This window comes from Epinephelus lanceolatus, chromosome 24 (assembly GCF_041903045.1).
Source record: "Epinephelus lanceolatus isolate andai-2023 chromosome 24, ASM4190304v1, whole genome shotgun sequence".
NCBI classification, from domain to species: domain Eukaryota; kingdom Metazoa; phylum Chordata; class Actinopteri; order Perciformes; family Serranidae; genus Epinephelus; species Epinephelus lanceolatus.
Window position 1 is genome coordinate 18442380 of NC_135757.1, and position 12034 is coordinate 18454413.

Genomic DNA, 12034 nt, shown 5'->3' on the forward strand with positions numbered 1-12034 from the left:
AAACGCAAATTATGACGGTTAATGATGAATAGGCCACGCCCACTTTCACCTATCAACATGGCACTCAAGATATGAGTTAATAGCCACCCCTAGAGCATGCATACCAAATTTGGTGAAATTCCATCCAATGGTCTTTGAGATACAGATGTGTGGCATTTATAGCGCCCCCTATAGGCTGAGCTCAAAATGCTTTGGTAGGCAGCTTCCAAGTCTCATTGTGGACCTACCCAACAAGTTTGGTGATGATAGGTCAAAGGGTGTGGGAGTTATGGCCAATCAATTCTAAGCTCCGCCCACAGCAAAGATTCATTGGTCCGTGGCGGCCATGTTTTTTGACCAATCTGGCTCATTTCTAATAGAAATGTGTCTTGTCATCCCCCAAAGCCGTGTACCAAATTTGGTGCTGATGGAGTCAAAATTGTAAAAGTTTATGTCATTTTACTGTTTTTCAAATTATGCAAATTAGCAAAAAATCTAGTAGGCGGAGCTTAATGGTACCAGATGCTTTTTTGTAGAGCACATTGAGCTGGACCTGTGTGTCAAATTTCAAGTCAATCAGACTTATGGTGTGAGGGGCGTGGCCTCCCAAAAAAGTCATTTTTAAGCCTTAATTACAGCGCCACCATGTGGCCGACTGGGCTCATATTTTAATAAAAGTTTATGCACATCATTTCCAATCATTGGGCCAAGTTTCAGGTTTCTGGCTCATTCCAGCTCACGGGAATTTGAGCTCAAGCGGCAGACAACACAAAATAATAATAATCATAATAATAATAATAATAATAATAATAATAATAATAATAAACCGGTACAATCTTAGAAGGGTTCTACCCCTTCGGGGTTAGAACCCTAATTAAATCAATTTATCACAATTAATAACCCAAAAAGATAAAGAGAAAATTACTGAGTTAATTGAAAAGAACCACCAAAGAAACACGAATGAAACAAATCAACACCAGGTTTAAAATAAAGAGATCATGGTTGGTGGTAGGGGCAATCATGTAGGCCCCAGCACAGCCCTTAAATCAATGGGACCTCAGTCAGTAGGTCCAAGCGGCAACCAGCCGCGTCGGGCCAAAGCGTAGTCCGCCCCACAGCAAACCAATACAAAAAAACCAAACAAATTTTAAACAGGAAACCAAACACCAAAATGAAGAGAAAAGAAAAGAAAGAAAAGAACCAAAACCAGAAAAGCCAAAACAGAATAACCAAAACAGAATTAGAACATGAAAACCAAAACAGCAACGCAGCTCCAGGAATGATGGTCAGTGATGGCCAGAGTTACAGGCCACTAAAAAAAAGAAACAGAAACAAAACCTAATATTTAGTAAATTAATTAAATGAATTGAAACTAACTTAAAAAACCATATTAATACATACCAGGGGTGCCAGGCATGCACAGCGAACATAAACAACCAGCGAATGCGAGCCTCACAGGACGCAGCTTTAAACACACACGGCCTGAGAATTACGCACAAGAGAGTGATCAGCAGGGAGCCAAGCAACAGTTGAAAATGAACAGGCAGACAACGTGCGGACAACATACCAGAGCGGACCAGTAGCTGAACACAGCGAGGCTCCAGCGAGCCACTCCCGCCTCCCCCGGACCAAGCAGTCAGCTGCGTTGCAAGGAGTGGAGAGCGTGTGACCAAACTGCGCATTACGCACATACAGAGCAAAAGGAGAAGACCGCAGATGCTTACCGGGGTAGAGAAGATTTGTGTGCCTCGACGGCGGTCACAAACACGGGACGGCTGCACCAAACAAACGCTGCACGCCAAACAACGCTGACACGCCACGCCACAGCCACCACGGGAGCAAGCGAGGAGCGGAAGAGAGGACGGGGCGCGGCCTCACGCCTGAATATAACGGTGCGCATGGCCCCTCCCCGCAATCACGGTGGTTGGAAAGCAAACACAGTGCCGAATAGTGGCAAGGAGGGAGACAACCTCCGGCTACATCAGGACTGTTTTAGGCTTCTTGTTTTGGCTGAAACCTTACCATTCTAATTGATTGCATGTCTTCCTTTTTTATAGATTTTTTCAACATAATGCAAAAAAGTTGAATCATCACATTTTTACCACAGTCTAACCAAAAAGTGGCCATTAAACAGGAAGTATTTACAGGTTAATAGATGCACCAGATTGTAATGATTGCATTATGTTGGACAGACCAACAGTAATTGTTGTCACCCCTGTGCATTTAAAAAAACGTGCTGTACATCAGCACGTTCTCAGTGGTGCTTAGAATACTCACCAGGACTTTTTTTGTGACAGTTGTAGTCGATCTGAAGGAAGATTATCAGTGTGATTGCACAAAAACATGTGCGCATGGGGCTTGGACAGTCGACAGTGATCCATTTCGTCACAGCTGAAGGAATATCAGAAAAGGTCAAAATGTTCCCCAGTCAGGAGAATATCTACATATCGACAATTTAAACATTTTATTCATTTATTAATTATTCTTTTTGATTTTGCAATGGAAAATCTCTTTGTAACTAGGGATTTGGACTTTTTTATGTAAAATTTGCTATTTTGGATGAAACGTTAAATAATGGATCATTTTTAAAAAAAGTTTACACCTTAAAATAAACCCAGTCATCCTTTTCCACTTGTAAAATATGTTCACTTCTTGTTTCTCACTTAGCTTGTTCCCACATACACAGCAGAACAGAAAAGCTCTTATATGAACTTGATCCAGCCTAACATGTCCTCATGTATGCAGTGCTCACCCCATGACCTCGGCAGTCTTATCTCGAGCCACGCAGTCGGCTGAGTGTTCACGCTGTCCTCTCTTAGACTGTGTTATCAGTGTCAGGCTCATCTTCTTCTGACTTACAGACAAACTTGCAATCGTAAGTACAGCATAGGCTCTGCGTAGATGCATACCCTACACTGTAGCCTGTGCCTTAGCCTGATGTGCACCTCCCAAGAAATGTAACTACATGTTGCGTCAGCACAGGCCTCCTATTTATTTTTATGCTTCTGTGCTTCTGTCTGTCCTGCTCTCGTGAATGCGATATCTTAAGAATTTCTTGAGGGAATGTCTTCAAATTTGGCGCAAAAACTCACTTTGACTCAACAATGAACTGTATTAGATTTTGATGGTCAAAGGTCAAGCTCAATGTGACCTCAAATATATGTTTTTGGCCATAACTCAAGAATTCTTCGGCTAATTATGACAAAACATCACACAAATGTCTGATAGGATAAAATGATGAAGTGAATGAAGTCAAAGACCAACTTCACTGTGACATCACAATGTTCTGCACAAAACACTTCTCTGGCCATTACTCAACGTCATCTCTCAGGAACAGAAGGGGAAACATTTGGTCAGATACTGAATTGGTGACACTAATGTCGGGTGTTGCTGCTGGGGGGAAGATATGTGTGAAGCATCCATGTTGTCACAGACATGGATAAAAACTGTAACAGAGACTTGATTTTGACTTAGTATTTATGACTTGAGACTAGACTTTGACTTGGACAGACGACTTGAATGGACTTGACTTTTTTAATCTAATATCTGTATTTTTCTAGACATTGAGAAGTTACGTTTTGTTTTTGATATAGGATGACAGTTGAGCTTTACCATGTGCTTTTATTCAGTTCTACCTGCGTGATATATTTAAGTTAAGTTTTCAATAACTCATTGAGTACTGAACGTGCTCTGCAACCAGCGACACGCCAGCTCCAGGCCGTTACACACACACAGTCACCACTGTGAGAGCCGATACATGTGCTGCTAGCTTTATACTCTGAGGCTCTCCCCTTATTTGTACAAGGTTTTGATACTGCCACAGTGAAGCGACTGTCCCAACTTAAGTTCACTATGTGTGAGTGTGTGTGTGTATGTGTGCACCATGAGATAGTGTCCACAATGACTTCTTAGATTCTTACTGACAGTACCTGAGTAAATGAGCTTAGTTACATTTCATCACTGGGTGCAGTCTATGTTATATTATCTTTATGAGTTTGTGAGTATGACTTCACTTGTGACTCGCTTGACCTGACCAATGGCTTGACTTGCTTGACTTATTGCAAGTACTCGACTTGACTTGCTTAATTTTCACCACAGTGACTTGAGACTTGCTTGAGACTTGAAAGTTATGACTTGAGACTTGCACATGTGTGACTTACTCCCACCTCTGGCCATCAGGCAGAACTGACTTTCACACATACAAAAAAAAAACTAATTGCACTGGTGCAGATGTGATTTTCTCAAAAAAAGACAAAAACACAATTATTGCACTCTTTTAATAAATTAATCCACCACATATTTGTTGATATGTGTTTGGAAGAAGCCAATGGATCAGTTAGATGAAACCACTTATGAAGTCACTGCTCCTCTCTGGGATGCTGCTGTTAGAAGAAAATCTCCTAAAAGTTGCAAGAAAACATCCTCAGGTGTCACATGACACATTAAATGCTTCAACTGTTTGCAAAACTGTGCACAGGACATATATTTATTCTTAAACTCACCAATCACTGACAAACATAATCCACAGTGGTGTACTTGGGAAGATCATCACAGAAAGCAGGTTTTCCCAGGTATCCAGAGTTGGAGAGAAATTTGCAAATTCTATAGCCATCACAGCTGAGGGTAAACCAAAACGAAAAGTAAGAGTTATTGATGTCAAAATGAAAAAAATCAAAAATTCATTCCACCTTTAAAATACTAAATCAGCCATTCTGAAATACAAACAGCAAATCCTTTTGTGAATTTGTCCCAAAATCTTTTGTCTTTTGCCCCAGTACACACTCTTTTTTAATGACTCCAGCTTGGGGACTTGAACAGAAGGTCATTGTTGAAGCCCTGTCCGTGCAGATGTACTCGTCGAAACGTCCAAAAGTGGAATGCAAAATGTTGAGGCGTCCTCTTGCTGAGGGTGACACAGAAATGAAGACAAAATGTGTCACTATAACTCGCAGCATTCACAGACAAAGCATTTATCTTCTGTTGGACACATTTCCCCCACAAATATAACAAGCTAATATTTTTTAGCACAAACATATGGCATTTTATATTGTATAAATTAGACTAGCGGCTAGCAGACTTTTTTTCTGTGCTCTACTCATATGAAGCTAGGGACAACAGCAACATTTAACAAAGGTAATGTTACAAATTTCGGCTCCACTACAACTCACAAGGGTTCACTGACAAAACAACTGTCTTATACTAAACACGATTTGCAAACAAATATAACATGCTAATATTATTAGCACAAGCCTATGGCCAGTGGCCCTGTAGGGGAGAAAAGTTAGGACGATTCCAAGGGCCCCTGACTGACAGGGGCCCCAAAAGTAGGTAAAAATTAATATAAAATTATTAAACCATCATCATTAAGAATTTTTTTTTCAAATATGGTAATAAAATTAATGATGTCTTTGTTTTTACTTGTGTGTGGCAGTAAAAGTTAAATATCCCCATTGACCAAAAAGTAAACATCCATATTGACTGACCACCCCCTTGTATCTGCATGAAATGGTTTGGTCCTGCCTTAGCGCACTGACGGTCATAGATATATATATACAGACATACATGCATTAGGCAGCGCGGCTCCACCTGGGCAAGATGGCGGCCACATTGACGTATCGCTCCAATGAGGAGCACCGTTGAATACGGCATCTACGTATATATATCTATGACTGATGGTGACGGTGCGTAGTAGCAGTCAGCGGTTGCGCTAGAATGCTACATTCATCATAATGCTACCTAGTAACGTTACTAAAAGAAAATCTGGTTTTCAAAAAAGGAAGGAGAGAGAGGAGAGAGAGGAGATGATGATCTTAATTTATTCTGATTAAAAAGTTAATGTATATTTAAGTTGTTTTTTTTTTAAAAAAGTCTTTCATTAATGTTAAGAGAATTTTCCATTTTGGGATTTTACAATAAAAATTACATTTAGACTGTAAAAGATGGCCTTTAGCACATTTTTTATGGCGGCTTTTAATCTTGCATCAAATAGTGAATGGCATACTGTATGCAGACTGTTGCATGTACAACTCACTAGTAGTAAATATTTTACTGGCAGTATTGACCTACAAGAAGCAAGACAGTTGCAAGCCTTCGAAGTTAGAGTTATGTAAAGCTTTTAATGGGTCAGTTAGGTCCTAGAGATGTGGTGACAACAGCTGCGCAGGGGGGCTCAATGTGATTTTTTTTTTTCATGGGGCCCAAAATTCCTGGTGGCGCCCCTGCTTATGGCATTTTACATTTGTAATACTCTGATAAATATCAGTCGTATTTATGTTCTTTTTTTATGGGAATGAGTTAAGAAAAAGTCAGTTCATGGTGAAGTTAAAATTTGCATAAATAACTATTTGATAAAACTAAGATGTTAAAATGTATAAATGATTTATGTTTAAAATGAGTGGTTTTAAAAACACAATTTCATGTGGTGTGAATGCCTTTAAAAAAAGTTAAAAAGTAATTCTTATTACATTATATTATGTGTGTGAGTTCATGACCTTTGAGTGTTTACACTTCCGGACAGACCCGAGAGAGGAAGAAGAAGGCGCATTGTGTTAATGGCGTGGAGCGGAGACTCTGGGACTGTGTTATATCTGTGCCGTGGTTTATCCATGACGGACTGAACTGCTGTCTGCAAATTATGCCGTGAGTGTGCGAGTCAGCCTCCCCAGCGCAGATGAGTGTTTTTTTTGTTTTACTGGAGACGAAGTAAGTTCAGCTGAGTTAGCCAGTCGGAGCTAGTGGAAAGCTAACTGCACGGTCATCGCGGAGGATCATCGCCGGGTCGTCACAGACGAGGATTGCCGGGTCGTCGTGGATGAGCGTCGCTGGGTCGTCACGGACGAGCATTGCCGGGTCGTCGTGGATGAGTGTCGCCGACGAGGGGGCCGCCGCAACGGGGGAGTGGATCAGCAACTGCAGCTTGGCCCCGCTAGCTTCACAGAGGTACCCACAGACATTACAGTAACCATCATGAGCTCCAACTAAGCGCGCCAACAAAACAAAGTAAGAGTGCACTCAGGTTGAACAATTAGGACTAGACAAAACATCTCTTTTCCAAAACCAAAGGTCTGAATGTTTTTTCAGGTGCGATACATTTTCAAAACCTGATATCTTGTGTTGTGTCATTGAGTGGTGTTTTCATTCAAACTGCTGAGTAAATATAAGTTACAGGTCAGAGTATTCCCGCCAGCTAAATTAACATTGTACAGTGAGTGAGAATCATACATTACCCTAGACAGTTGTTTACTATGTGAGATGTCTCTTTTGCCACAAAATATTGCATAAGGGTTAAGAAGATTTCATCTTAAAGCATAAGGTGGGTTTCTTAATACACGAGCCGGTGGAAAAAAGGGTTACACATTGTATAAATTAGCCTAGCAACAAGTGTAGATTTCTTGTGCTTGAATGAAGCCAGGATAAATAGATAAAGATTTAACAAGTTATTTTAGTGGAGGCTTTACTGTCTTCACAATTTATTGTTTCTTATCTGTGAAATAAAAGTCAATAAAAGCTTCGTTTCCACCGAGGGAAATGGTTTCACCTTACACAAACAGACAGGAGGTCTGCGTCACCGTGACGTGTAGTTACATTTCTGTGAAGGTGCACGTGAGACTATGGCATAGGCTCTTCATCAACGCATAACCTACGCCGTAGGTATGGCGTTGATTCAGTGTATAAATCCCCATTAGCTTCAGTTAGTTTCATGATAAACTAATTAAAACATTATTACTGTTATATTCCATTTTTGCCAACAGATGCCACCAAATCCGACACACTGGACCTTTGGTTGACGAATGTTTGGTCGACCTGCTTTTTACAATTACCTATAATCTTTTTTTCATAATGAATCTATTATCATGCTGTATGAATAGGGCCGCTCACTCTAAACAAAAACAATATCTTATACTACATTACTGTAATGCTAAAAAGTGAAATAAAAATAACAGGCCTGCACTTTTAAATTCAGGGTTAAAGGAATATGGGTATGAACATTTTATAAAAAACATCATGGAGAGAGGTGTCATGTTTTTTTCTTAATATCTAAACATTTCCATGCAGAGAGGATTAAAGAAGCATTCTTACGACACTCAATGAGCGCTTTTTGTCCTTCACAGAAAACAGCCGTTTTCACATCTGTCAAAACATCAGAGGATGAGGTCATATCAGATCTTAGCTTTCAATCCTAAAATCATCTGAACATCTTCAGTGATATCTATGCAATTATGCTGCTGTACGTCAGCTAGTCCTCTGGGGTGCTTAAAATACTCACCAGGACTTTTGATGTTACACTTGTACTTGTACTGAATGAAGTTATCTTTATCTTTATTGCATATAAACATCTGAACATTGGGCTTGGGCAGTCGGCAGCGTTGCAAGTTGTCACAGCTGGAGGAATATATTGGAAAAGGTTCAAATATTCAGATATTGCACAGGCAAGATTTTTTATGCATGAGAGAATGTCTGCACAAAGACAATTTTAACATTTGATTGTTTTTTTAACAAGGGTAAGGGTTGGGGTTAGGATTTCCTCTAACATTTCCTTTTTTGTGAAATGTTGGATTAAGGATCATTTAGAAAGTTTTCACCTCAAATGAAACCTTTTCATATTCCTATTGAAAAAAATATGCTCACCAACTTTGTTCCAAACAGAATTGAAAAACTCTTACATGCTCTTGACCCATCCAATCATCCTCCAGTGTATGCACTGCGCCCTCACACTCGTGGCAGGCTGGCTTCTGGCAGCGCAGTCAACAGAACTCTTCTTACCATATTGCATGGATAGCACTTCAATCAATCGTCCTTGAGCTGAACATACACAAAACATGATCATAATGCAAAGTATTAACAATACATGATGGTAGGAGAGGGAAGAGAGGAGCTGAAGCTTGAGAGTGAATGGATTTTATATTATGTTTAAGTAGAAATTAATACATACGGCAACGCAGCTCACTGTTGACACCGGGACATGCCACATCATAGTAGATTTTTCCTGCAGCAAAACATTGTGTTAGTAAGTTGACACACTTAGTCACGCTTGTAGAGCAGAGGTCCCCAACATGGATGGGTCTTGCAAAGAAAATTTTAGGGCTTGTGAGATGATTGACAGGAGAGAAAAGTTTATATGATCAACTTTTCCATATTTATATTATTATTCATGGAGGAAGGGAAAGGATATCTGTCAGCTGTGACTGGTTTGTAACATGACTCCTGTCTGACTGCTGAGCGTGGCCTCTTCCTGTGTCTGTCCTTTCAAATTAAATTCCCACATGGTCCAGTCGTATAGGCCCAGCTCCTAATAGAGTTTCACATTTGTTTGTTGTTTTATTTTCTGCGGCTAAGCGACCAATGAAATCTTGCCGACTAATGACCTCATTGGTCGACTAAAGTTTGGTTGACCATTAGGGGGCAGCCCTAACAATTTGCAGCTGAAAAAAGGTAATGAATCTCAGTATATCGCAGCATATGTTATTGCAATACTCAGCACGTTTCAACACATTTTATATTACAATAGTATTGTACTGTGACCTAAGTATCGTGATAATATCGTATCATGTGGCCTCTGGGTATTCCCACCCCTAATATGCAGTCTACTCAGCCAGCGAGTGGGCAGGAGAGACAGACTGAATCTTTTTTTTTGTAACCTTATTGATACAGCACAATCATAATGCTCTGATTAGCCAACCACATGCATTTCAAATACCAGCCAACAGGTCAGGTTTCCACGGTCATCATTGTAGCTCTCATACAGTAGCAAAAACATTCTGATTAATAGCTGATGGGTTGTGGGTGGGTGGAATAATACATTATTATTCAGATCACAATCTAAAATATGAACGTAGCAGAAAGCAGAACTGCTGTCTGCTGCTGCTGTATGTCCCATTAAGAGAGACGCTGTGTGCACTTACACACAAAGATGTGTGTTTGAAAACAGCTACAGCACTGACAGACTGGGATATTAAACCTGTCATGTTTCTTTTCTGAGGTTTTGAGGACCTTGTCCATCACAACCTGTTCCTTTCATTTTTTTTTTCTCTCTGCCATTGTTCTGCCAACAGGTCTTGGCGCAAAGGCAATGCTTATACTTCCCTAGAACAGAGTCTGACTGTCACTGCCTGTACTTTTGCTTTTTGCTATATTGTTAATACTTTTGGAATATGCTGTCTATTATATACTTCAAGAGTGAATGCGCCAACCTCTGCAATTCAGAAACTCCAAAATTCTTCAACCTTTGCTATTGAAATGGTCATTGTGGTTATAGTTATGTAAACTAACATGATTCAGCTATGAGCTCTTGATCATAACGGAGACGTAGCTACTTAAAAGACGATTGAGTAGCCTACTTGCCATCTTCCTAAATCTGTAACGTTACTTTTTAAACAAAAATTTCATATTGTGATATCCCAAATCAGCTGTACTTCGTCAATTGGGGCACTTCTAAAGTGAGCCACAGGAACAAATAAAAACAGGGCATCTGGCAAAAGTTCAGAAATCCAAAATGTTGCCATATTGTTGCAGTTTTCTTGAGAGAATGACTTTGCCATGTCTCGTCTCATCAACCAAAAAACACATGGTCTTCCTAGTAAACAAACACAACATGCGCCACTTGTCCCCCCTCCCACCTCTGCTGAAGTTTGATCTTCTTTAAATTGCAGATGGCCTGCCAGACACTAGTGGCTCAGTTGGTCCATTTATGAACATAATATTATGTAACTCACTTTGTCAGATTGCTTATTACCAATGCAATACAAGTTGGATTTAGCACCTTGATACCATCAGCACAGGTTGCCGAAGGAGGCTATTTTTCCAATTTGCCAGAAACCAGCCATAATGGCAAATGCAGTTTCAGCTGAAACCAACCCGACTCTAGTGGACATTTGTCATAAGTTAACTTAGAAGGACTTGGCTGAACTGAACTCAATGCCATTTATATGGTTCAATTTGTGTTTCATTCTGCATGGCTGTCTCGCTTTCAGTACAGCCTAATTAACCTCAAACTTGATCTCGTACCTCTGGTATGTATGGCATAAACTTAGCTTTTGGCACACATTGCTCACAAATATTTTTTCTACCTTTCCTCTCAGGGCTTCCGTAAATCTCTGCTTTTTTTCCTGTCAATTACCCAATTGTTTTATTTTTTTCAAAACTGTAAATTATTTCTGGTAGTTTACGGAATAAAGTTTACAGATTAAAAACATTTACAGAATTCAGTTTGCAGGAGATGACATAGAGATCTTGACATTGCACAACAAATTGAACACATAAAAAAAGGTAAAATAAAGTTTGGAAGGCACAAACAAAAGTTAATATAGGAAGGAAATTAGAGGAAAAGAATTTAGAGGATCAAAGAAAAATTTACCTTCAGATGTCCAAAACCAAGCTGCAGCCAGGACTAAAAGATAGAAAACATATATCAATATTGTTGATTCTATAAAGGACATGAAGCATAATTTGGTTGCATTACTAAAGTTACACCCAAAGTCAAGAGCATTAAAGACAACAACAGGTCGTGTACTCACAGGCGATGATTGTCAGTCTTGTGGACAGCATCTTGTCAGTTGTAGCAAGTGATGATTACAGAGCAGACCTCAGCTTTTATATGATTTCTTCTTCTTTTGTTTCAAATCAACACAAATATTCTGAAGTAGGAGGCTGCTGAAAATCAACAGTCAACAGCCCTGGGGGCACAGAGACAGGACAGAATTTTATGACTAGACAGGTGGATGGATAAGGGCTCACTTACACAGATTTTAATAAATTTGCAACCAAAATTTGAGAGAAATGATTATTTTGTGGGCATAAAAATTCCCAATCTTTAACTTGAATCTATGAAAAATGGGACCAAAATCAAAAAAAATAAAAAAATTAAGCGCATAAATATGTACACAGGTAGCAAAGTGACATGACTTGTCATCGTGTCTCTTAGTGTAATCTAAACATTTGAAATCCAAATATTGTCTGTTGCTTGAGGAACTTTACTGTCGACACTTGCAAGATGAGTTTTCAGTTTGTCTAACAATGTATTAAATATTCAAGTCGGCAGTTTGGTAAAAGTTATTCT

General features: G+C 39.6%; 1 protein-coding gene and 1 long non-coding RNA gene across 2 annotated transcripts; both read right to left on the bottom strand.

Annotated features, from left to right (window-relative positions):
• Positions 1 to 888: 888 nt before the first annotated feature.
• Positions 889 to 1929, bottom strand: LOC144461926 (uncharacterized). Its single transcript, XR_013490506.1, has 4 exons — positions 1704 to 1929; positions 1547 to 1619; positions 1381 to 1461; positions 889 to 1291 (listed from the first exon to the last, which is right to left on the bottom strand). It is a non-coding gene; the product is annotated as an uncharacterized LOC144461926 (long non-coding RNA).
• Positions 1930 to 4237: 2308 nt separating this feature from the next.
• LOC117249834 (L-rhamnose-binding lectin CSL1-like) lies at positions 4238 to 11607 on the bottom strand. The gene is made up of 9 exons (XM_033615615.2): positions 11493 to 11607; positions 11333 to 11365; positions 8912 to 8965; positions 8643 to 8781; positions 8246 to 8361; positions 8059 to 8109; positions 4762 to 4882; positions 4482 to 4596; positions 4238 to 4379 (listed from the first exon to the last, which is right to left on the bottom strand). Exons 1-8 carry the CDS (start codon positions 11521 to 11523, stop codon positions 4485 to 4487), a joined length of 657 nt encoding a protein of 218 aa, XP_033471506.1. The 5' UTR covers positions 11524 to 11607; the 3' UTR covers positions 4238 to 4379; positions 4482 to 4484.
• Between the last annotated feature and the right edge of the window lie 427 nt (positions 11608 to 12034).